Source organism: Piliocolobus tephrosceles, chromosome 16 (genome assembly GCF_002776525.5).
Source record: "Piliocolobus tephrosceles isolate RC106 chromosome 16, ASM277652v3, whole genome shotgun sequence".
Classification (NCBI taxonomy): domain Eukaryota; kingdom Metazoa; phylum Chordata; class Mammalia; order Primates; family Cercopithecidae; genus Piliocolobus; species Piliocolobus tephrosceles.
The window spans coordinates 4,552,283-4,576,757 of NC_045449.1; the positions used below are offsets into that span (position 1 = coordinate 4,552,283).

A 24,475-nucleotide genomic window follows, 5' to 3' on the forward strand; every position below is an offset into this window, starting at 1 on the left:
CCTGCGAAGATCAAATGTAGACACCAGGAGGAGCTGACACGCTGCGGTGAAGCAGCGGGAGGACTGGCCACAGAAGGCGGCACGCTCCGCGTGGAGCAGGTGAGCGGCGCGCACTGAAGCAAGCATCACGCAATTGAACTGCTCACCCACGTGTTCCCCCCCCCACCATCCTCCTTCCCAGACGGCGCTTCAGCTCATTCCACCGCCCCCAACAGCCGGGTCGCCCCCACCGCCACTGAGAAAGCAAACAAAGGGGAGGAGACTCCTAAAGGTTCTGGATGCCGAGGGCCAATCGAAAGACTTAGATCCCCTGGAAGGCGGGCGCCTTGGTTTAGGGGGGTCCAATCGGTTTCAAGGGGTTGCGGCGGGGCGGGGAGATGGGCGGGAAGAGCGGGAGCGGGCCCCGCGCGCCGGGGAGGGCTCCCCGGCTGGGACGGAGCGCGAAGGGCTGGGGGCGGAGCCAATGGCCCCGCGTGTCTGCTAGGAGAGGGCGGGCAGCGCCGCGGCGCGCGCGATCCGGCTGACGCATCTGGCCCCGGTTCCCCCAGACCAGAGCGGGGCCGGGAGGGAGGGGGAAGAGGCGAGAGCGCGGAGGGCGCGCGTGCGCATTGGCGCGGGGAGGAGCAGGGATCTTGGCAGCGGGCGAGGAGGCTGCGAGCGAGCCGCGAACCGAGCGGGCGGCGGGCGCGCGCACCATGGGGGAGAAACCCGGGACCAGGTAAGGGAGGTGGGGCCACGCGGCGGGGCATGGGCGGCGGCTCGGGGCGGGGGCTGGGACCGTCCCAGACGAGGACGCAGCGGAGAGGATCTGGGGGCCGGACGCCTGGGTCCTTAGGGACAGCCATCCGGGGCCGCACGCGCGCAGGTCCTCGAGGATAATGAGGTTGGGGGGAAAATGCCCGGGCCCCTGCAGAAAGCGAGGCCTGAGGGGGATCAGAAAAACCGGTGTCGGGGTTCTCTCAGCGATGTGGGGCCAGACTACTGGGCTCTCCCGTTCCCAGGAGTCTGGGCAGGCTGCGATGCAGGGACGGAGGAAGGAGCAGGTGGCTGGCCCCGAGGGTTCATGTACGGGGAGGCTGGATGCCGGGAGGGGGGATCCCCTCCAGACTCGTGCCAAGCCAATGCAAAGCCTCCTGTCCAATATCCCCCAGGTAGTCGCGCTGCCCACACCTGTCCCGAGGGCCGGGTGGCTCCTCATCCAAACTTCTACCTTCCCCTGGGTTGCCAGGAGCAACAGCTTCATCTTGGGAGAGCCCGACCCTCCCTGAAACTAGATCGTATCCCTCTCGCTGGGGGTGGGGGAGGCAGTATTCACGCTGGGCGCGCGTCCACTCCCCGGATGTTTTCTGTGCAATCGAGGCTCTTTCCTTCCACTGATACCCCGAGTTCTCTTTTTTGGTCTCTAGCAAAATCCACTTCCTGTTGTGACTCAACACCCCCAAGGGGTAAGGGGTGAATGCCTGAGTCCCAGGGGAGCAGGAGCAAAAGACAGAAAGGTTGGGGCTGTAGGCCTCAACCCAGAGGGGATCGGGAATAGGGAATTGGTCCTGAGCTCTGGCTTGCTCTGCAAAACATCATATCGACCCCACTTCCAACCTATAGAGTATGAGAACCCAGGTTTCTGAGCATCAAGTAGATGAGTATCAGAAAGAGATCATCAGAGAGATGATTGGTGTCCTGGATTAGGGTTTAAACATCCCAGAGAAAGGGGAAGTTGCTGACTTGTGGGAGGCCCCTGATTTCCGTTATGTGGTTCAAGGAGTGGGACCAAAGGGGACTGCTGACTTGACCCAATTTCCCTCACCTCCATCAAATTCTGGGCCACAGGAAATGGAGAGAATAGCAGGAAGTGTGAAAGGACATCTGCTTCAGCTACCCCTGCCCCCATTGGGCACCTCCCTGGTCATCCCCACACTCTGCCTCCTTGGCCAGCCTAGTATCTGCGCGCTGTTCCTCCTCAGCCTGGCAGGAGGTGGCTGGGTTAGGATCCAAAGGGCAGATGCCTTGCAGCTGCTCCAGGGCAGTTGCCCCAGAGCCACACTCCAGTTGGCCCACTGACTGTGGCTGTCACAGCCCTGTGCCAGGACTCCTAATGGGAGGACACCCTGGGACAAAGAGGAAAACCAGAAGCAAAGGGGAGGGAGAACCTGGATGATGCCACAGCACTCAGCCCCCAAGTTGGGACAAAAGATAGGATGTTTATTCTAGCTGCCACCATATCGATGTTTATTCTCTTTTATTGGTTAGGAATACCTGGCGGCCTCCATACCCTTTACCTTATAATCTTTGGACAGCTTGGCTTTCTGGGAATAAGGGACAAGTGAATTTGTAGCAGAAACTGGGCCTATGGTAGAAACCATTTAGGGCCAAAGGCAAGGGTCATTGCTTTCCTATATGCTCCAGCTGTCAGAGCTGTAGACCAGATGGAAAGATGGTTAGGTCTTACCCAGACACTGCGGCAACCTGCCCACTGGGGTCCTCTGGGAACGGGGTGGTAGAGTTGGAGGAAGGATGGGCTAGTTGGCAGGATTTCACGTTCTGCTGTCTATCTGAGGATCCTTTCCAGGGATCACTGTTGAGGCAGAGTGGATTGGAAGGAGTAAGGTGATGCTTCAAAGAACAGGCTCACAATTGGCCAGATCACTGGGGTTGCCAAACACTTCCTTACCCTCCCAGCAATGGGTGGAGTCCAGGCTTAAATTGTTTCAGCAACTGGAAAGCGAATACCCTTCAATTAAACAAACTATTGATGCCAACTACAGAGATGGATAGTGTAATATTGATTGAGAGGATGGACTCGGAGCCAGATCGCCTTGGTTTCTATTAATTCCCACCATTTACTCTCTCTGTGACCTTAAAACATTTAACCTCTCTCTGCCTCAGTTTCCTCACCTGGAAAATAGAGACATTAGGACCTCCATCACTGGGTGGTTTTATTTTATTTTATTTTTATTTTATTTTATTTTATTTTTGAGACAGAGTCTTGCTCTATCACCCAGGCTGGAGTGCAGTGACGCAATCTCGGCTCACTGCAACCTAAGGCTGGGCGCAGTGGCTCACGCATGTAATCCCAGCACTTTGGGAGGCTGAGGTGGGTGGATCACCTGAGGTCAGGAGTTGGAGATCAGCCTGGCCAACATGGGGAAACCTTGTCTCTACTAAAAAACTACAAAATACAGGCCAGACGCAGTGGCTCAAGCCCGTAATCCCAGCCCTTTGGGAGGCTGAGGCAGGCGGATCACTTGAGGTCAGGAGTTCGAGATCAGCCTGGCCAACATAGGGAAACCCCATCTATACTAAAAATATAAAAATTAGCAGCCAGGCGCAGTGGCTCACACCTGTAATCCCAGCACTTTGGGAGGCCAAGATGGGTGGATCACGAGGTCAGGAGATCGAGACCATCCTGGCTAACATGGTGAAACCCTGTCTCTACTAAAACTACAAAAAATTAGCCAGGCGTGGTGGCGGGCACCTGTAGTCCCAGCTACTCGGGAGGCTGAGGCAGGAGAATGGCATGAACCTGGGAGGCAGAGGTTGCAGTGAGCCAAAATCGCGCCACTGCACTCCAGCCTGGGTGAGAGAGTGAGACTCTGTCTCAAAGAAAAAAAAAATTATCCAGGCATGATGGCAGGCACCTCTAATCCCACCTACTCAGGAGGCTGAGGCACGAGAATTGCTTGAACCCAGGAGGTGGAGGTTGCAGTGAGCTGACAGCACGCCACTGCACTCCAGCCTTGGTGATAGAGCGAGACTCCATCTTGGAAAAAAAAAAAAATACAAAACATACCTGGGCGTGGTGGCTCACGCCTGTAATCCCAGCTGCTTGGGAGGCTGAAGCAGGAGAATCACTTAAACCTGGGAGGCGGAGGTTGCAGTGAGCTGAGATCGCACCACTGCACTCCAGCCTGGGCAACAGAGTGAGACTCCGTCTCAAAAAACAGAGTATTACAAGAGATGACACATTTGAAACACGTGGAACAGTGCTGGGCATGGAGTAGTCACTCTGAAATGTTAGCAGCATTAGCATCTTCATGATATGGGTGGCACTGTGCTGGAGATGCCTAAATGAATAAGGCCTCCGAGGCTCACAGTCTGAGGAGGGTGGCAGCTAACTGTCCGTGTGTGCTACCACACCACAAGTAAAACATCAACAAAGTGTGACAGGAACCCAAAACAAGGAGTGACCAGAGTCTGTGCTGGGTCAGCTTCCTAAAGGCTGGGCCTTCAAATAGGCTTTTAAGCTGTTGAGGTCGGAGTTGGGGACAGTTGGAGGTGAGCAGAATAGAGTCAAACTTGTGTAGGGCCTATGGTAGAAACTGAGGGCCAAAGGCCAGGGTCATTGCTCTCCTATATGCTCCAGCTGTCAGAGCTGTAGACCAGATGGAAAGATGGTTAGGTCTTACCCAGACACGGCGGCAACCTGCCCATTCTGGTCCTCTGGGAAGAGCCTGGGTGGTTCCTAGGGCAACCAGTGGCCATTACTAGGGAGGGACGGGGACGAAGGAGGGTGGACAAAAGAAGGGGCATTTCCCCTTGCCGCCATGTTAGAAATAGGAAGGACCTTCCGGGAGAAGGGGAAAGGGGCAGAGCTGGGCAAAGCCCTGCAGCCTCAGGCAGGAGGCCTGGGAGGGAGAGGGTCCTGGTGTGGGCTCCCTGCTGAGTCTGAGGGAGGCAGTGGGGTTTCCCTTTCTGTTTTGTTAGGGTCTTCAAGAAGTCAAGCCCTAACTGCAAGGTGAGTCTCCACAGCACTTACCCTTTCGACCCTCCCTGGGCCCCAACAAAGCCCAGCCTTCCCCTAGACGATCCCCAACCTGCCCAAAGATGATCCCCAACCCCTAGCTCCCCACTTCCTGTGACAGCTAAGAGCCGACTTCCTTCCCTCCTGAAGCCCCTTGCCGCAGAGGCTGCTCAGCCTGAGCCAGCCACAGGCTGGGTGGGGCAGGCCTGGGTCCCCAAGCAGACCACAGAGGAGGAGGCCAGAAGCAAGCCATGTGCCTGTAGCCCTCCTAGGGGCCAATCCAAGGTGTGTGGGGCTGGGAAAAGTTAACAGCCCCACCCAGGCTATGGCCTGTTTATCCTGGGGCCCCTTGAGGAGACCTCGTGAGGGTGGCAGCTGCTCTCTAGCTGGCTAGTTGGGCTGAGTTCTCCCTGAGGATCCAAAGACACACACACATAGACACACGGACACACACAGACACAAATACACACACACACACACACACACACACACCCCTCTGGCTGGCTGAGGATGCAAACACACACACACAGACACACACACACACACCTCGCTGGTTGGACTGAGTCCTCCCTGAGGATGCAAACACACACACACATACACACATGCACATACATGTTCACATGCACACCTGACTGGGTGGGCTGAGGCCACACACACACACACACACACACACACACACACCGGGCTGGTGGGGAGAGGTGTGCAGAGATTAGGGGGCAGCTAAAAAGCCTTAAGGCCCACTAGTCTGAGAAACGCCGCCACCCTCACTGTCCAACACTGTTGGGAGGAAACCTGGAGAAACTCCTTCCTGATAGCCCAGCCTGGAGATCCCTGGGCAGGGCAGCCAGTTGTGAGGGCTCCGATGCCCCTGTCGCCATCCTCCCCAATCTCCCCTGTGACCCCTTGACATCCTCAGCTCACCGTGTACTTGGGCAAGCGGGACTTCGTAGATCACCTGGACAAGGTGGACCCTGTAGGTAAGATTTCCCAGAAAGGGACAGCTCATTCCCCAAGAGGGGAGAAGTTCCCGGGCCCAGGAAAGGGGGCAGCGGCTCTTTCGGGAAGTGAGATGGTGTGTCCCCCTCCTAGATGGCGTGGTGCTTGTGGACCCTGACTACCTGAAGGACCGCAAAGGTACTGGCCCCAAGTCCAGGGGGCTCAGGGGAAGTGGGGGCTAGGGAAGTGACATGGGCTGGCCTTGGAAGGGCACCCCAGAGAGATGGAGGCTGGAGGTGGAAGCCAGGAGTAGGGTTCAGGCAAGTCTTATGCTGCTGAGGGAGGAGCAGCGGCTGCTAGGTGCTGGGGGACTCGGGAAGTGGGGCTCCTGACCGCACATCTCACCCTCCCTTGCCAGTGTTTGTGACCCTCACCTGCGCCTTCCGCTATGGCCGTGAAGACCTGGATGTGCTGGGCTTGTCCTTCCGTAAAGACCTGTTCATCGCCACCTACCAGGCCTTCCCCCCAGTGCCCAACCCGCCCCGGCCCCCCACCCGCCTGCAGGACCGGCTGCTGAGGAAGCTTGGCCAGCATGCACACCCCTTCTTCTTCACCGTGAGGATGCCCCTGCCCTCTGAGGGCCGGGGGCTGGGCTGGGACTGTTGTCTGGGGTGGGGGTAAGGGACCGCTATGGGCAGATCTGGAAGAAACAGTGAGGCAGGGACCCTAGATCCACCTCCCTTCGGGATCCCCATGCATTCAGGAAGTCCTTGATTATCTGCTTCCTCTCTGGGTCCCTTCCTTCTTCCTTTCTCATCCCCAGGAGTCCTTTCTCCAGCCTCTTTTTCTTTTTTTTTTTTTTTTTGAGACAAAGCCTCACTCTGTTGCCCAGGCTGGAGTGCAGTGGCACAATCTTGGCTCACTGCAAGCTCTGCCTCCTGGGTTCAAGCGATTCTTATGCCTCAGCCTCCTGAGTAGCTGGAATTACAGGCGTGCGCCACCACACATGACTCATTTTATATTTTTAGTAGAGATGAGGTTTCGCCATGTTGGTCAGGCTGGTCTAGAACCCCTGACCTCAGGTGATCCACCCACCTCGGCCTTCCCAAGTGCTGGGATTACAGGTGTGAGCCCCCGCGCCCAACCTCTCCAGCCTCGCAAGTTGAGATTTGGAGGAAGATCTGGGGGCTTTCTGGAAGAACTGAAGTCTTCTCTTTCCTCTGCCACAGATACCCCAGAATCTTCCATGCTCTGTCACACTGCAGCCAGGACCAGAGGACACAGGGAAGGTATGGGAGGAACAGCTCTGAGGGCTCCTAGGGCAGGACAGGGGCCAGCAGGAGCCTGGAGGCACAGCTGAGCCAGAGGGTGAACTGTCGAGATGCCAGGGTGGGGCCGAGGGTAGGCCAGCGTCCCTGTGGAAGTGGGGTGTGTATGGTGGTGCACGTGTGACCCTGCCTCCTGCTCTCTGGACCTGCATGGATCTGGGGATGGGGGCTCCCCTTGCGCTACCATGACCAAGCCTCTGCCAGGTTCGGGGCTTTGGAGAGGAAGAAGACTCAGTCGCCAGGGTCGTGAGACCACAATGGGGCAAGAGTCCCTGCCCAAGAGGAGGGAAGCGGGAGGAAGGAAGGGGAGTGATGGTGGCGGGAGCCTTGGGTAAGATGTGGCCTTTTCTCCCCCTCCCGAGGCCTGCGGCGTAGACTTTGAGATTCGAGCCTTCTGTGCTAAGTCACTAGAAGAGAAAAGCCACAAAAGGTGAGGGAAGCGACCTCCCCTATGGTGTAAGAGGAGGCTTTCCAGGAGCCCAGGCCCCGTGCAGGGGAGGAGTAGGGATCTGGGTATCTGAGGACCGACCCCCTTCTGCCCCCACCCCCATCCCAGGAACTCTGTGCGGCTGGTGATCCGAAAGGTGCAGTTCGCCCCCGAGAAACCCGGCCCCCAGCCTTCCGCAGAAACCACACGCCACTTCCTCATGTCTGACCGGTCCCTGCACCTCGAGGCTTCCCTGGACAAGGAGGTGGGGTGTGACAGGGTGACGTGGATGCCACAGTGCAGTTTAGACCCAGGGGTGGGGGGGCAAAACCACACGTCAAGATGACATTTGTAAAGGAGGTTGCCTTGGCTGGGTGTGGAGAGTTGCCGTATGCTTGGGTTTGAGGGGAGGGGGCCAGAACAATGTGTCTGTGTTTGGGGACACACTGATGATGGGACCAGTGAAAACCAGATCCAATTCACATGACCCCCTCCCCCCAAAAGCTGTACTACCATGGGGAGCCCCTCAATGTAAATGTCCACGTCACCAACAACTCCACCAAGACCGTCAAGAAGATCAAAGTCTCTGGTAGGAGGTGGGGTTTGGAAAGGGGTCTTTGGGGAGGGCGTTACTGCACAGGTGGCTCCTGGTGTGATCTCAGCCCAGGCCATTTCCCAGGGTGGGAGACCCACCAGGGCTCAAAGAATTTAGATTGTTCCAGAATGATCCAGGGAGCCTCGGTGTTTACTGCTTCCGGGCGGGGAGCATGGGGGCCACGCCAAGGGGTCTGGAGTTGTGTCGTGGGGGTGGCTTGTGCTCCATCCAGAGCTGCCTGACCCCGTCCCCCCCCACAGTGAGACAGTACGCCGACATCTGCCTCTTCAGCACCGCCCAGTACAAGTGTCCTGTGGCTCAACTCGAACAAGAGTGAGTATCAGGAGAGACCCAGGTCCCAGTCTAGGGGAGAAGAGCAGGATCGGGAGAGTGTGAGGTGGGGGAAGAATTCTTCCTGAGCCATCTTCACTATTTTTTTTTTTTTTTTGAGATGGAGTTATTGCTCTTGTTGCCCAGCCTGGAGTGCAATGGGGCGACATCTGCTCACAGCAACCTCCACCTCCCGGGTTCAGGCGATTCTCCTGCCTCAGCCTCCCAAGTAGCTGAGACTACAGGCATGCACCACCATACCTGGCTTATTTTATTTATTTATTTATTTTTTTTTTTTTTTTTTAGCCGGAGTCTCCCTCTGGCGCCCAGGCTGGAGTAAAGTGGTGTGATCTCGGCTCACTGCAAGCTCTGCCTCCCGGGTTCACACCATTCTCCTGCCTCAGCCTCCCGAGTAGCTGGGACTACAGGCGCCCGCCACCTCGCCAGGCTCATTTTTTGTATTTTTAGTAGAAACGGGTTTCACCGTGTTAGCCAGGATGGTCTCGATCTCCTGACCTCGTGATCCGCCCGCCTCAGCCTCCCAAAGTGCTGGGATTACAGGCATGAGCCACCACGTCCTGGCTTATTTTTAATAGAGACAAAGTTTCACCACGTTGGCCAGGCTAGTCTTGAACCCCGACCTCAAGTGACCCACCCGCCATGGCCTCTCAAAGTGCTGGGATTATGGGCGTGAGCCACCATGACCAGCCACCATCTTCACTTAAAAGGGTATTCCCTCTAGAGCCAGGCACCTCTGGGCTGCTAATTTTCTTGAGCATGTTGAGCCAAAACCTACTCCCTTGTGACCTGTGCCCAAAGAGAGAAGGGACTAGTGAAGGGGAGATGCTGCTTGGGGGTGATAGGCCGCCCCTCACCCAGTCCAGCCCCCTGAAGCGTCTTGTTCTCTTGTCCCCACCCCCAGTGACCAGGTATCTCCCAGCTCCACGTTCTGTAAGGTGTACACCATAACCCCGCTGCTCAGTGACAACCGGGAGAAGCGGGGTCTCGCCCTGGATGGGAAACTCAAACACGAGGACACCAACCTGGCTTCCAGCACCATGTGAGGGTGGGGCTGGGGCGGGTCCCCTGCAGGCCAGGGGCCAGACGTCAGTTGAGTGCTATGTGCCAGGCTCTATCCTAGGTGCCAGGGATGTACAGTGAACAGAAGAGACAAAAAGAACTCTTACATTCTAGGAGAGGGAGGCTAGACAAATCCGATCAGTGGCCACTGGACAGCAGGTTTAGTGACAAGTATGGAGGAGAAAAAGCCAGGCAGAGAAGAGAGGGATGGGGGGCAGTGAGATGAAAGGGGGAATTCGGAGTAAGGACCCAGCGGAAGTAAGCAACTTGGGTGAGCAGGAAAGGAGGGTTCTGGGCAGAGAAAAAACAAAGACTCAGAGGTGGGGCAGCCTGGAGTGTTGGAGGAATGGGGAGGTGCTATCGTGCCCTCGGGCAGGAGCAGCCCTGGAGGTCCCCAGCTTCACAGAGGACTGGATTTCATCTTTCCCGGTGCCTTTGTTCAGGGTTCTCACTGCACAGCCACATACAGCAGGCCCAGAAGGCAACTTAGCGAGAAGAACTAAGTAGCAGGAGAGGAGGAGGAGGTGAGGTCAGGGGCTAATGGAGAGCCAGACGGTGCTGTGCTGTTAGCGGAGAAGGACGTCAGCTTTTACGGGAGAGAAACCACAGGAGGCTCTGCACGGGGAGTGCAGTGCGCACTGTAGCGTAACCGCACGCCTGGGCTGCTGGGGCCCCGCCGGCCTGTGCGAGTTTGTGGTCCTGCCCAGAGGCCCCGTGGGAACCCCACAGTGGGCCAGGTGACAGGGTGATGGGCCCTGGTCTGACTCCACCACCGTCAATTGCAGCGTGAAGGAGGGTGCCAACAAGGAGGTGCTGGGAATCCTGGTGTCCTACAGGGTCAAGGTGAAGCTGGTGGTGTCTCGAGGCGGGTGAGTGTCATCGGGGGGCCTGGGTGGGGGTCACACTGGCTCTCGCTAGTCCTGTGTCGTCATCCTCTTCACGATCCCTCTCCCCTTCCCCAGGGATGTCTCTGTGGAGCTGCCTTTTGTTCTTATGCACCCCAAGCCCCACGACCACACCCCCCTCCCCAGACCCCAGTCAGGTGAGCACACCCACCCACCCCACGCCCTCAGAGGGAGGGCCTGAAGCAGGGCCAGTGGAGGAAAACTGGCCCTTCCAGCACCCATCCCCACACTCCCTCTTCCCGTCCCCCCAGCTGCTCGAGAGACAGACGTCCCTGTGGACACCAACCTCATTGAATTTGATACCAAGTAAGAAACTCATTCCCCTACTTGACCCTCTTGGGACAAAGATTCCTGCAACATTCAAATCTGCCCTCGTACCTCTTCCTTGCGTTTTGGGGGGAGAAGGGGACTGCAGCATCAAATCAAGATGCCTTAGCCTTGTGAGGCTGCCTCTTGCTGCCTTTTCTTTGTCCCTTCCCGTGAATACCTCTGGTCCCACTGCTGTTCGAACGTCTCTGTCCCAGAGGCCCAGCCTGGGGGAGGGCAGGGAGTGGGGGGCTGGGAAAAGAGTCAGAAGCCCTCACCTCACACCCCTCTTTCCCACCACCAAGCTATGCCACAGATGATGACATTGTGTTTGAGGACTTTGCCCGGCTTCGGCTGAAGGGGATGAAGGATGACGACTACGATGACCAACTCTGCTAGGAAGCGGGGCGGGAAGAAGGCAGGGGATGGGGTTGGGAGAGGTGAAGGCAGGACCAAGATCCCCACTGTCGCCGGGGGATTGTCCCAGCCTCTCTTCCCTTCCCCTCCACCTGGAAGCTTCTTCAACCAACCCCTTCACTCTCTCCCCCGCACCCCCCATGATACGCACTGGACCCTCTCTTGCTGAAATGTGGGCATTAATTTTTTGACTGCAGCTCTGCTTCTCCAGCCCCGCAGTGGGTGGCAAGCTGTGTTCATACCTAAATTTTCTGGAAGGGGACAGTAAAAAGAGGAGTGACAGGAGAGAAAGAGGGAGACAGAACTCCCACTCAACCTCACAGAAACACCTCCCATGATCACTCTGTGTCCCCCATTCCTTCACGAGGAGACCCTTTGTGGACAAGGCTGTTTCTTTGTTTCTGAGCATAAAGAAAAAAATAAATCTTTTACTAAGCATGAGTGTGTTTTCTCTGTAGTGTTTAGAGAGTCTATACTGTGCTTGTCCATGATCCTGTTAGCTTGTGGGGGAGGACCCAGTCTCTCTTCTGCACCCAAAAGGCACCTGACACAGAGGCTCTCAGTAAATGCTTATGGGATGACTGTGCTGTGGCTGTGTTCCAAGGTAAACATCAAAACTTAACTTAGTCCAAACTCAGGGGTGAGGCTTGATAAGACCACAGAGTAAACTCAGTCATTTATAGGGGTCATAAATAGCTAACCTGCCTGCAGACAGATGCTCACAGGAGCTAGCCAGGGCAGGCTCTTCCCTGTTGCGGCTGACATGCATGACCACCTGTGACCTGTTGTGACCGAGTCGTGTTCATTTCCACTGTTCCTTATGGTTGCTCGAGCAGTGCGCTCCTGTGGCTCGGTGGGGCCACAACCGCGGGCCTCACCAGAAAAGCCACAGGACGTCTCTGGAGTCTGGTACCTACATTCTAACACAGAAGCTGAGGCTTAGGCAGCAAGAACGTCATATGGGGCCCTGTCCTAGGGACCACATCCTAGTGCTGCTCCTGGGACATTCATCAGGGACTCGCTGAGGCTTGACTGAAGCCCCAGGCTAGGCTGGAGGGAGTTAGCATCCACTCCATGAACAATTCTCACCTCCATCATCTGCTTCCACTCATGGAGCCCAGCCTTCCTCCTAAAGCTCCTTCCTTCATTCCACAAACAATCTTGATTTGAGTCCCTACAAGGTATGAGGCATAGTATAGCAGTAGAAGGAAACAAAACCTTAATTCATTCCCCCCCCTTTTTTTTTTTTTGAGACCGAGTCTCAGTCTGTCGCCCAGGCTGGAGTGCGATGATGCCATCTCGGCTCACTGTAACCTCCGCCTCCCGGGTTCAAGCGATTCTCCTGCCTCAGTCTCCCGAGTAGCTGGGATTACAGGTGCCTGCCACGACTTCCAGCTAATTTTTGTATTTTTAGTAGAGACGGTGTTTCACCATGTTGGTCAGGCTGGTCTCAAACTCCTCACCTCAAGTGATCCACCCGCCTCGGCCTCCCAAAGTGCTGGGATTACAGGTGTGAGATACCATACCCGGCCTCCCTGGGTACGTAACTACAATATCTATGCTTCAGAGGAGAAGTACCGGAGCTAGGAGAATGCGTGACAGGGAGTTCTGAGCTAGGCTGGGTTTGGGGAAGATTTCCCTGAGAAAGTGACCTTTAAGCAGAGAAGTGAAAGATGAGGGGAGTTCAGGGATGGTGCAGGGATGAGCATTCTGGACAATGGCAGTGTCGTGTGAAGGCAGGAGGAAACAGAACATCTGGAACCTGAAGAGGCCAGAGAGACTGAGACAGAGACAGCCAGAGGCAAAGTCGTTCCTTCTGGCTGCTGAGCCAGATGGGGGCAGCTCGCACAGGCCTTTAGTCTATGTTATGGTTTATGACATCTAGTTAAATCGCCATTTACCCACAAGCTTTAAGTGCTGCCCAAAGGACCGTGAGCTTGCTTACCCTGCCACAGCAGCAGCCTCCCCTGCAGACCCTGGACTTTCTCATGCGGAAGAACCATCCCCTCTAAAACCATCTCCAGCATCCCTCCCACTCCCATGCACCTGCTCCTTGACCTCTAAGCCCAGGGACCTCAATTTTTTTTTTTTTTTTTTTTTTTTTTTTGAGACAAAGTCTTGCTCTGTCACCCAGACTGGAGTGCAATGGCATGATCTTGGCTCACTACAACCTCTGCCTCCTAGGTTCAAGCAATTCTCCTGCCTCAGTCTCCCCAGGAGCTAGGATTACAGGCGCCCGCCACCACACCCAGCTAATTTTTGTATTTTTAGTAGAGATGGGGTTTTACCATGTTGGCCAGGCTGGTCTCGAACTCCTGACCTCGTGATTCACTCACCTCAGCCTTCCAAAGTGCTGGAATTACAGGCGTGAGCCACCGCGCCCGGCCTTTTTTTTTTTTTTGAGATGGTGTCTCGCTTTGTCACCCAGGCTGGAGTACAACGGCACAATCTTGGCTCACTGCAACCTTTGCCTCCCGGGTTCAAGCAAGTCTTCTGCCTCAGCTTCCCGAATGACTGGGACTACAGGTGCATACCACCACAACCAGCTAATTTTTGTATTTTTAGTAGAGACAAGGTTTCACCATATTGGCCAGGCTGGTCTCGAACTTCTGATCTCCTGATCCGCCCACCTCGGCCTCCCAAAGTGCTGGGATTACAGGCGTGAGCCACTGCGCCCAGAACCCTCGGGGTGCCATGGTAAAAATCCAGAGTCAGGCTCCACCTTTCCAGATTCTGAGTCAGAAGGTCCCAAGAAGAATCCAAAAATCTAGATTTTTAATTAGTACACACTTTGAAAAACTGCCCTTTTTATTTATTTTATTTATTGATTGATTATCTTTTTTTGAGATGGAGTCTCATTTTGCCGCCCAGGCTGGAGTCTACTGGGGCAATCTCCGCTCACTGCAACTTCCACCTCCCGGTTTCAAGCCGTTCTCCTGCCTCAGCCTCCCAAATAGCTGGGATTACAAGTGCATGCCACCATGTCCGGCTAATTTTTGTATTTTTATAGAGCCAAGATCTCACCATTGCACTCCAGCATCAGCAACAAGAGCGAAACTCTGTCTCAATAAATAAATAAACAAATAAATAAATACATAAATAGTCTAATTCAATGGCATTTAGTATAGTCACGATGTTGTACAACTATCACCTCTGTCTAGTTCCAAACATTCGGCTTCCTGTATTTTTAATAAAACATAAATGTTTAAAATTTTTCTTTCTTAAGGCCTGGCATAGTGACTCACACCTGTAATTTGTAATCCCAGCACTTTGGGAGGCCAAGGCGGGTGGATTACCTGAGATCAGGAGTTCGAGACCAGCCTGGTCAACATAGTGAAACCCTGTCTCTACCAAAAATAGAAAAAATTAGCTGGGCATGGTGGTGCAAGCCTGTAATCCCAGCTACTCGGGAGGCTGAAGCAGGAGAATCACTTGAACCCGGGAGACGGAGGTTGCAGTGAGCCAAGATCGTGCCACAGCACTCTAGCCGGGGTAACAAGAACAAAACTCCATCTCAAAAGAAAAATTATTTTTGCTTCTTAGGTTCATACACTAGGACAATTTTCTATTTTCATGTAGTCAGTTATAATAGCCCCCCCCCCAAAAAAAAAAGCTTATAGTGGGGCGTGGCGGCTCACACCTGTAATCCCAACACTTTGGGAGACCGAGACGGGCGGATCACGAGGTCAGGAGATTGAGACCATCCTGGCTAACATGGTGAAACTCCGTCTCCACTAAAAAATTAGCCGGGCATGGTGGTGGGCGCCTGTAGTCCCAGCTACTCGGGAGGCTGAAGCAGGAGAATGGCTTGAACCCGGGAGGCAGAGCTTGCAGTGAGCAGAGATCGGGCCACTGCACTCCAGCCTGGGTGACACAGCGAGACTCCGTCTCAAAAAAAAACAATGACAACAATAAAAAAGTTAATTGGGTTTTTTGTCACAAAGCTTTCGGCCCTTCTGTTTTCTCACTATTTGACACTTCCTTTTCTTTCCAGACTATGCTTCAAGATCATCATATCAACCCCTATCTCGTCAGCACACTCGACCCTCCATTCACGATCGTGTTCTCAATCCACAGCCTGGATTCATCCAACTATCTCCCTTCTCTGCTCTGAACACAGGGGTTGGTGCTCATACAACGGCTTATTTGTTCATTCAACACATTTTTCTTTTTTTTTTTCTGAGACAGAGTTCTCGCTGTATCACCCTGGCTGCAACACAGTGGCCCAATCTCGACTCACCACAACCTCCGCCTCCTGGGTTCAAGCGAGTCTCCTGACTCAGCCTCCCGAGTAGCTGGGATTACAAGCGCCCACCACCCCACCCGGCTAATTTTTGTATTTTTAGTAGAGACGGGGTTTCACCATGTTGGCCAGGCTGGTCTCAAACTCCTGGCCTCATGTCATCCACCTGCCTCAGCCTCCCAAAGTGCTGGGATTATAGGCATCAGCCACTGCGCCTGGCCAACAAACTTTTTTGAATACATTCTAGGTACCAGACACTAGGTATGAATCTGGGGCTGCTAAAAATGTATGGTCTCTAACCCAAGGTGGGCTCCCAATGCCAGATAAGCTCTTGTCTCTCTCCGAGTCTCTGGTTACTTCCCTCTCCTGCTCCCATCCTATGCACTAATTCTCTCTTTTTTTTTTTTTTTTTTTTTTTTTTAAAGGATGGAGTTTCACTCTTTTTGTCCATGCTGGAGTGCAACGGCACAATCTCAGCTCACTGCAACCTCCACCTTCCTAATTCAAACAATTCTCCTGCCTCAGCCCCCTGAGTAGCTGGGATTATAGACGCTTGCCACCGCGCCCGGCTAATTTTTGTATTTTTAGTAGAGACGGGGTTTCACCATGTTGGTCAGGCTGGTCTCAAACTCCTGACCTCAGGTGATTCCCCCGCCTCAGGCTCCCAAAGTGGTAAGATTACAGGTGTGAGCGCCCAGCTACCTACACACTAATTTTCTGCCTTCCTCATGCTCAAAGTGACTTCTGTTTTTCACAGAGATTAGGCAATGAAGAATGAATAATTTCAATTTCTCACCTCCTACTGACAAACAGTGACATCTATACCAATTCTCCTACACAACCAAGGTTAAGATGCCCTCTCCAGTTCAAAGCTAATCCTTCCACCTGTGCTCAGATGGCTGTCCTCCCACCTTCACTGAGACCTTGATCCACCAAACCACACCCCTCTCCAACCTGTGTCTATGGTTCTTCCTCCATGGTAAATAAGCCCACATAAGTCTCTTCTATTTAAGGAAAGAGGGAGGGAAGAAGAAAAAAAAAGAGGAAGAAGGAAAGGGGAAACCAAACAAAACACTCTCCTCTATACTTATGTCTCTTATTTATTTCCTCTATTGTTTTTTTTTGTTTGTTTTGTTATTTGAGACAGAGTTTCACTCTTGTCACCCAGGCTGGAGTGCAATGGTGAGATCTGGGCTCAATGTAACCTCCGCCTCCCAGGTTCAAGTGATTCTCCAGCCTCAGCCTCCTGAGTAGTTTGGATTACAGGCACCCAACACCATATCCAGCTAATTTTTGTATTTTTAGTAGAGATGGAGTTTCACCATGTTGGCCAGGCTGGTCTCGAACTCCTGACCTTGTGATCCACCCGCCTCGGCCTCCCAAAGTGCTGGGATTACAGGCATGAGCCACCACGCCCACGCCCTCTCTTAATTTTCATTCTTTCTTTACTTTTTGTTTTCAAAGTTATGTATACACATAAAGAGTCAGATAGTACTACAAGACCTATTCCAATAAAAAGCAGACCCTTCCCACTCTAATTTCCCCCTCCTCAGAGGCAACTACTGTCACCACCTTTTTTTTGAGACAGGGTCTTGCTCTGTCACCCTTGGCATGATCCCAGCTTACTGCAGCCTCCTCCATGCCCCAGGCTGAAGAGATCCTCCTACCTCATCCTCCCAAGTAACTGGGACTACAAGTGCAAAAGCCACCATGCCCAGATAGTTTTATTTATTTTTTATTTGTATTTATTATTATTATTATTTTTTTTTGAGACAGAGTCTCACTCTGCCACCAAGGCTGGAGTGCAATGGCACTGTGTCAGCTCACTGCAACCTCCATCTCCTGGATTCAAGGAATTCTCCTGCCTCAGCCTCCCAAGTAGCTGGGATTACAGGCGTCCACCACCATGCCTGTCTAGTTTTTATATTTTTAGTAGAGATGGAGTTTCACCGTGTTGGCCAGGCTGGTCTCAAACTCCTGACCTCAAGTGATCTGCTCGCCTCGGCCTCCTAAAGTGCTAGGATTACAGATGTGAGCCACTGCGCCCGGCCAGTTTTTTTTATTTTTTGTAGAGATGGGGTCTCCTCATGTTGCTCAGGCTATGCCCGGCCTACTTTCACCACCTTTAGATGTTTATTTTGGCATTTACCTCCCTATCTCTAAACATGCTTATTTGGCAACTTCTTGATTTTTGTTTTTGTTTGTTTTTTGTTTTGAGACAGAGTCTCGCTCCGTTGCCCAGGCTGGAGTGCAATGGCGCAATCTCAGCTCACTGCAACCTCTGCCTCCCAGGTTCAAGTGATTCTCCTGCCTCAGCCTCCTGAGTACCTGGGACTACGGACGCGTGCCACCACGCCCGGCTAATTTTTGTATTTTTAGTAGAGATGGGGTTTCACCATGTTGGCCAGGCCGGTCTCGAACTCCCGACCTCAGGTGATCCACCAGCCCCGGCCTCCCAAAGTGCTGGGATTACAGGCATGAGCCACTACACCTGGCTCGTGTGATAGATTTTTTTCATTACTTCCCTCATGGTTTGATTTTTCTAGGGTGTTTTTGTTTTGTTTGTTTTCAAGACGGAGTCTTGCTCCAAATTGCAGTGTTACTGATACCTTCCAGTCTTCTGAAAATAATATTCTTGGAGGAAGGGATCAAGAAATGTGGTACCATCATTTACATTCCCTCAGGACCAACTCTATTGGACACATAAACAATAGCAACAACATCTACTTTCAATAAAATGTTGGCATTGCTCTCTGCCAATTACCTTGACAGCCTGACTCAGGAATGAAAAGCTCTATGCTGACCCCGGCCTCGAGCTCCTGACCTCAAGTGATCCCCCCGCCTTGGCCTCCAAAAGTGCTGGGATTACAGGTGTAAGCCACCACGCCCAGCCAAGGTTGCTTTTTTGGATTCAATCATGTTTTATACTATCTCTTACCTAAGAACTTGAATAGTTGTTCCCACCTCCCCCTTTTTATTTTGGTTTCTCTCTTTCGTGTTAGAAAGTTTCTTTAAATACCTAGAAATCTTTGCTTTCTGCTCACATTTGAGAGCGGGTGCTTAGCGTGACATGGTGGCTCACATCTGTAGTCCCAGCTACTCAGGAGGCTGAGACAGGAAGATCACTTGAGCCCAGGAGTTCAGGACTACAATGAACTATGATTGTGCCACTGCACTCCAGCCTGGGTGACAGAGAGAGGCCCTATCTCAAGAAATTAAAAAAAAAAAAAAAAAAAAGTGAGGTGCTAAGAAGTTGACTAGAATTTCCATGTACACAGTTGGGACTTACCAACTGTGAGTTTCACTATGAGGTCATCTGGCCAACTGACTGATTGGAGAGCCCCTGACGTTCATATCCAGAGGTCTTTTCTCATTTATCAAATTCCCCAGAGAAGAGTCTTCCAGTCTCTTACCTGGAAAGTATAAGCCTTGCTGCTGGAGTTCTGGAAACTACTACTCACTGTATAAACTTTCAGGGCGGGGGGTTTTGTTTGTTTGTTTTTGATACAGGGTCTCACTCTGTCACCCAGGCTGGAGAGCAGTGGTGTGATCAGGACTCACCGCAGTCTAAACTCCCAGGCTCAAGCAATCCTCCCATCTCAGCCCCCTCCAAGTAGCTGGGACTAGTTTTGTATTTTTTGTAGAGTTAGGATCCCACTATGTTGCCCAGGCTGGTCTCCAACTCCTGGGCTCAAGTGATCCTCCCGCCTTGGCCTCCAAAAGTAATAGAATGACAGGCGTGAGCCAACTCATCTGGCCCTAAACTTGCTTTTGTTTTCTTTTTTTGAGATGGAGTCTCACTCTGTCTTCCAGGCTGGAGTGCAGTGGCACAGTCTCGGCTCACTGCAGCCTCCACCTTCCAGGTTCAAGCAATTCTCTTGCCTCAGCCTCCGAAGTAGCTGGAATTACAGGGGCCCACCACCGCACCCGGCTAATTTTTGTAGAGATGAGGTTTCACCATGTTGCCCATGCTGGTCTCAAACTCCTGACCTCAGATGACCCTCCCGCCTCGGCCTCCCAAAGTGCTGGGATTACAAGCGTGAGCCACTGCGCCCGGCCTAATCTCTGTTTTCAACGCAGTGCTCTTGCCCTCATCTGTACTCAGGTGCTCTCTAAGCTAAAAACCTGTTTTCCATTTCCAACAAAGAAACCTCCAGTATTCTGATGGGTTGGCGGAGATCAGTTGCCAAGATATATAGAGTCAATAAAGAGATCTGGAGGTCTAACTTCAAATAATCCTCCAAATTTTAGTACCACTTTCACCCCAGTTGTACACGATGCTACTAATTTCATGGTAAATCAGGTTGCTTGTAAGCTTTCTTTGCTGCTGACTTAGTTACCACTTGACTACAAAATCAGTCTGTTTTCCAACATCCATCTAAAGTTTTGCTATTAACTCCTGTCCCTTTGACTCCTTTTAAAAACAACTTTAGGCCAGGCACAGTACGCTCACACCGTAATCCTGGCACTTTGGGAGGCCAAGGCAGGAGGATCCTTTGAGTTCAGGACCAGCACAGGCAACACAATGAGACCCTGTTTCTACAAAAAAAATAAAAATAAAAATTAGCCACATGTGGTGGCTCACACCTATGGTCCTAACTATTCAGAAGGCTGAAGTGGGAGGACCACTTGAGCTTGGGAGTTTGAGGCTGCAGTGAGCCATGAATGAGCCACTGCATTCCAGCCTGGGCAGCAGAGTAAGACCTTGTCTCAAAAAATACATTTAAAAAAAAAACCACTTTATTGTCATTTTATTAGCTTTTAGGGAAGGATTAAGTCAAATGCCAGACCCATCAAGTGTTTTGTTTTTTGAGACAGGGTCTCGCTCTGTCATCCAGGCTGGAGTGCAGTGGCACAATCCATGGCTTACTGCACCCTCGACCTCTCAGGCTCAAGAAATCCTCCCATCTCAGCCTCCCAAGAAGCTGGGAAGACAGGTGTCAGCCACCAATCCTGGCTATTTTTTTTTAATTTTTAAATATTTATATTTATATATTATTATTTTATTTGAGACGGAGTTTCACTCTTGTAGCCCAGGCTGGAGTGCAATGGCACAATCTCAACTCACCGCAACCTCTGCCTCCCAGGTTCAAGCGATTATCCTGCCTCGGCCTCCCGGGTAGCTGGGATTACAGGCATGCACCACCATGTCCAGATAATTTTGCATTTTTAGTAGAGACGGGAGTTTCTCCATGTTGGTCAGGCTGGTCTTGAACTCCTGACCTCAGGTGATTCACCCACCTTGGCCTCCCAAAGGGCTGGGATTATAGGCGTGAGCCACCCTACCTGGCCTTTATTTTTTTAAATATAGGAGACAGGGTCTCACTATATTGCCCAGGCTGTTCTCAAGGTCCTTAGTTCAAGTGATCCTCCCACCTCAGCCTCTCAAAGAGCTTTTTTTGAGATGGAATTACAGGAGTGAGCCAATTACAGGAGCTGAAATTACAGGAGTGAGCCAATATGCCCGGCCCCCCAATTTTTTTATAAAGACAGTATCTCACTACATTCCCCAGGCTAGATCATTCAGTTTAACTGAGTATAACCTTCATTTGCTAACCTTGGGCAAACAGGTTTCATTCTTGATAATCTTCTATAAACTGTTACAAGAGATCTTTCCAAAAAAGGTAATTCTGGTCATAACACACTTCTTAAAAACACTTTAAAGGCGCAAATGCCTTCAAACTCGAGTCCAAAGTACTTGGCTTCCAAGACTTTCCCTGATTCCGCTCCTCTCTCCAGCCTCACCATTGTCATACCTAACCCCCACCACACTCCATTCACTCCAGGCAGACAGAATCCCTTGCTGGACTCCACATGCACTGGGCCAGTCACAGCACCATGCTCTTGCCTATTCCGTCTCCCTTTTCCAGTACAAGCTCTCATCCACGTAGCTCACCTTTAAGATTGAGCTCACACTTGTAATCCCAGCGCTTTGGGAGGTCGGAGCAGGTGGATCACTTGAGGTCAGCCGTTCGAGACCAGCCTGGCCAACATGGTGAAACCCCCCGCCTCTACTGAAAATACAAAAATTAGCCGGGCGTGGTGGCGGGCGCCTGTAATCCCAGGTACTCAGGAGGCTGAGGCAGGAGAATCGGTTGAACCTGGGAGGTGGAGGTTGCAGTGAGAGAGATCTTACCACTACACTCCAACCAGGGCGACAGAGTGAGACTCTGATAAATAAACTCATGTATAATAAACTAAATAGAGGCCACAGACGGTGTCAAGAAGGCGGACGGGTCTGAATGGCCTTGGGCGAGGGGATATTCCACTGTCGCCTCTGACTACAGGTGGTCCTGTGGCTGAGGCGCCGCGGGCTCTGGGAGTTGTAGTTCACCAGGTGGACCCAGCGGCGGCGAGGCTGCGCTGAGCATCCTGGGAATTGTGGTGCTCCCTACACGGTGCCCTCTGCGCAGGCGCACAGCGAGAGCCACTTCCGGAACAAGCGTCGCGTTTCTCAGGAGAAACTCCAGGTGAGAATTCCCAGAGTGACAATGGCTACCTATAGTCTGGCGAACGAGAGACTACGCGCCCTGGAAGACATTGAACGGGAAATCGGCGCCATCCTTCAGAATGCAGGTTGGGGATGCGACAACCCGGACGGCGGGGAGCGAAAGCGTGGCCGGGCTGTACGCACAGGCTGATCCGGCACTTGGAGCAGGGTTGGGGAGGAACTCCTACGTGCGTGCGCAGCGAAAGGGCGGGATTGAGAGGGGCTGGCCCTAGGGCGGGGCTACACTGCCAGTCTCCGTGTGTCCCCTCCCTCTCTCCGCCCTGGCAGGTACCGTGATCCTAGAACTGTCCAAGGAAAAAACCAACGAGCGGCTTCTAGACCGGCAGGCGGCGGCCTTCACCGCTTCAGTGCTACACGTGGAGGCGGAGCTGTCGGCTCAGATCCGCTACCTTACCCAGGTCGGTGTGTCTGGAGGGTGCTGCGAGCGGACCCCAGCTCTGGGTCAAAGCCTCAGCCTTGGGTGATCCCGGGTGGAGCATTAACTGGGCAGGCCAGACCTCCCCAGCCGGCCGTCCAGAGCCGGTTTCTTCCTCTAAAAGGAAAGAATGGGCCGGGCGCAGTGGCTTGACAGAGTTCGAGACCAGCCTGGCCTACACGGTGAAACCCCGTCTCTACTAAAAAAAAAAAATACAAAAAATTAGCCGGGCGAGGTGGCGGAGGCTGAGACAGGAGAATGGCGTAAAAACCTGGGAGGCGGAGCTTGCAGTGAGCTGAGATCGCGCCACTGCACTCCAGCCTGGGCGACAGAGCGAGACTCCGTCTCAAAAAAAAAAAAAAAATTAGGCTGGGCGCGGTGGCTCACTCCTGTAATCCCAGCACCTTGGGAGGCCGAGACGGGTGCATCATCTGAGGTCAGGAATTCGACCCAGCCTGGCCAACATGGTGAAACTCCATCTCTACTAAATATACAAAAATTAGCTGGGCGTGGTAGCCAGCACCTGTAATCCCAGCTACTAGGGAGGCTGAGGCAGGAGAATCGCTTGAACCCAGGAGGTGTACTTAGCCGAGATCATGCCATTGCACTCCAGCCTGGGCAACAGAGCAAAAACTCTGTCTCAAAAAATAAAAATAATAAATAATAAAATGAAAGAATTAAAGGTGGCCCTGCATACCTCACTGGGTAACATCACATGTGCCTGGGAGAAGATGTGTAAATTATGCTAGAACTACAGAACTTTGTCACTGGAAACTTGGCCTGACTTCAAGGCCACGAGGTCCCAGATCCTTATATCCTGAGAAGAGGGGCAGGATTGAGAAGATTCTGAACTTGTCGCAGGGACCGCTACCATTACTAATTTTTACGGTGTGCCAGATACTCTGCATCATTTTATCTAATCCTCGACAACTCTAGGAAGTAGTTATTGTCACTCGCATTTTACAGGCAAGATTAATATAAATGATTTATTTATCCAGCTACCAGGTGGCCTAACAAATTCAAACTCAGGGAAGAAATGAGACAAGAGACCTGATGCCTGGTTGGAGTAAGGGTAAAGGAGATGGTGCTCCATTGATAGTCTGTCTTGTAGGTGGCCACAGGGCAGCCCCATGAGGGCTCCAGCTACTCTTCGAGGAAGGACTGTCAGATGGCTCTGAAGCGAGTGGACTATGCCCGCCTCAAGCTCAGTGATGTGGCTCGAACCTGTGAGCAGATGCTGGAGAACTAGGCCAGGGAGGTGGACCCAGAGCTCAGAGGGAGACCATCGCCTGCGCCATGGGACAGAACCTGAGAACATGTAGGGTGGGGAGTATGGGCACCAACATGCCCTGCTGGTCAAAGTACCCTAGGACAAAGGGGCAAATGGTGGGCACGGAAAAACTGAAGCCCAAGCCTGCCCACAGCTATGCCCTGGCCTCTCCAGCAGGGTGCTCCTGCTCTGCTCTCCCCAAACACCCTGACAGGCTCAGAGAGGAGATGGAAACTCCCATACCCAACCCACTTCCTCTAACACTTCATGCTGCTGCCCCAGGCTTCCCGCAGACTTGGCCTAATGAAGACACATTCTTCTTCATTCAGAGACACAAAACAAGAACTAGAGTCTTAATAATAATAAAAGCAATAACAATAAAATCAAGATCAGACTCTCACTGGGGTAGGCAAGAGACTGAGGAAGTGAAACCAGCCCATGTGGTGTCCCAGCACAGCGCCTGCTAAGGAGGGAGGGTGGGAAAGCCCAGGCCTTCGTCGCGGGGACAGGAGGACGCAGGAGAGGGCTGAGGTGGAGAGGAACAACTGGTGTACTGGGGGAGATTTGGGATGAGGGGGAACCATGAGCAGAACAAGCTGAAGCCAGGAATCATGGTAAGGGTGCAAGGGCCTGAGGCCGGTTGTTTCCATAAAGAAGACTCAATCATTACAAAAATAATTTTTAGTAGTTAAAAAACACACATAGGGCCAGGTACGGTGGCTCACAGCTTTAATCCCAGCACTTTGGGGCGCCGAGGTGGGCGGATCACCAGATCAGGAGTTCGAGACCAGTCTGGCCAACATGGTGAAACCCTGTCTCTACTACAAATACAAGAATCAGCCAGGTGTGGTGGTGAGCGCCTGTAATCCCAGCTACTCAGGAGGCTGAGGCAGGAGAATCGTTTGAACCCGCGAGGCGGAGGTTGCAGTGAGCCGAGATCACACCATTCTACTCCAGCCGGGGCAACAGAGTAA

At 52.7% G+C, this 24,475-nt stretch overlaps 2 protein-coding genes across 12 annotated transcripts; both read left to right on the plus strand.

Annotated features, from left to right (window-relative positions):
• The first annotated feature begins 398 nt into the window (after positions 1-398).
• Positions 399-11,503, plus strand: ARRB2 (arrestin beta 2). 11 transcript variants are annotated; one of them, XM_023184483.2, is made up of 16 exons: positions 564-718; positions 4,702-4,732; positions 4,889-5,023; positions 5,655-5,715; positions 5,828-5,872; positions 6,093-6,289; positions 6,904-6,963; positions 7,365-7,432; positions 7,559-7,694; positions 7,934-8,018; positions 8,285-8,357; positions 9,277-9,283; positions 10,220-10,303; positions 10,397-10,476; positions 10,555-10,645; positions 10,951-11,503. In XM_023184483.2, exons 1-15 carry the CDS (start codon positions 696-698, stop codon positions 10,631-10,633), a joined length of 1,164 nt encoding a protein of 387 aa, XP_023040251.1. In that variant the 5' UTR covers positions 564-695; the 3' UTR covers positions 10,634-10,645; positions 10,951-11,503. The 11 variants fall into 11 exon arrangements, with proteins under 11 accessions (XP_023040254.1, XP_023040249.1, XP_023040250.1 ...); XM_023184484.1 differs by having other exon boundaries at positions 567-718; positions 10,591-10,645; XM_023184478.1 differs by having other exon boundaries at positions 569-718; positions 9,277-9,414.
• Positions 11,504-21,720: 10,217 nt separating this feature from the next.
• Positions 21,721-23,893, plus strand: MED11 (mediator complex subunit 11). Its single transcript, XM_023184612.2, has 3 exons — positions 21,721-21,881; positions 22,084-22,214; positions 23,343-23,893. The coding sequence occupies exons 1-3, from the start codon at positions 21,797-21,799 to the stop codon at positions 23,478-23,480; spliced, it is 354 nt and encodes a 117-aa protein (XP_023040380.1). The 5' UTR covers positions 21,721-21,796; the 3' UTR covers positions 23,481-23,893.
• Positions 23,894-24,475: the final 582 nt, after the last annotated feature.

Bases quoted from the DNA above. Each gene is read 5' to 3' on its own strand.
- ARRB2 (XM_023184478.1), top strand. From the start codon at position 696: ATGGGGGAGAAACCCGGGACCAG. The intron at 5,873-6,092 runs GTACTGGCCCCA...CTCCCTTGCCAG, and splicing joins CTACCTGAAGGACCGCAAAG to TGTTTGTGACCCTCACCTGC. The intron at 10,646-10,950 runs GTAAGAAACTCA...CCCACCACCAAG, and splicing joins CTCATTGAATTTGATACCAA to CTATGCCACAGATGATGACA.
- MED11 (XM_023184612.2), top strand. From the start codon at position 21,797: ATGGCTACCTATAGTCTGGCGAACGAGAGACTACGCGCCCTGGAAGAC. The intron at 21,882-22,083 runs GTTGGGGATGCG...CCGCCCTGGCAG, and splicing joins CGCCATCCTTCAGAATGCAG to GTACCGTGATCCTAGAACTG. The intron at 22,215-23,342 runs GTCGGTGTGTCT...TCTGTCTTGTAG, and splicing joins AGATCCGCTACCTTACCCAG to GTGGCCACAGGGCAGCCCCA.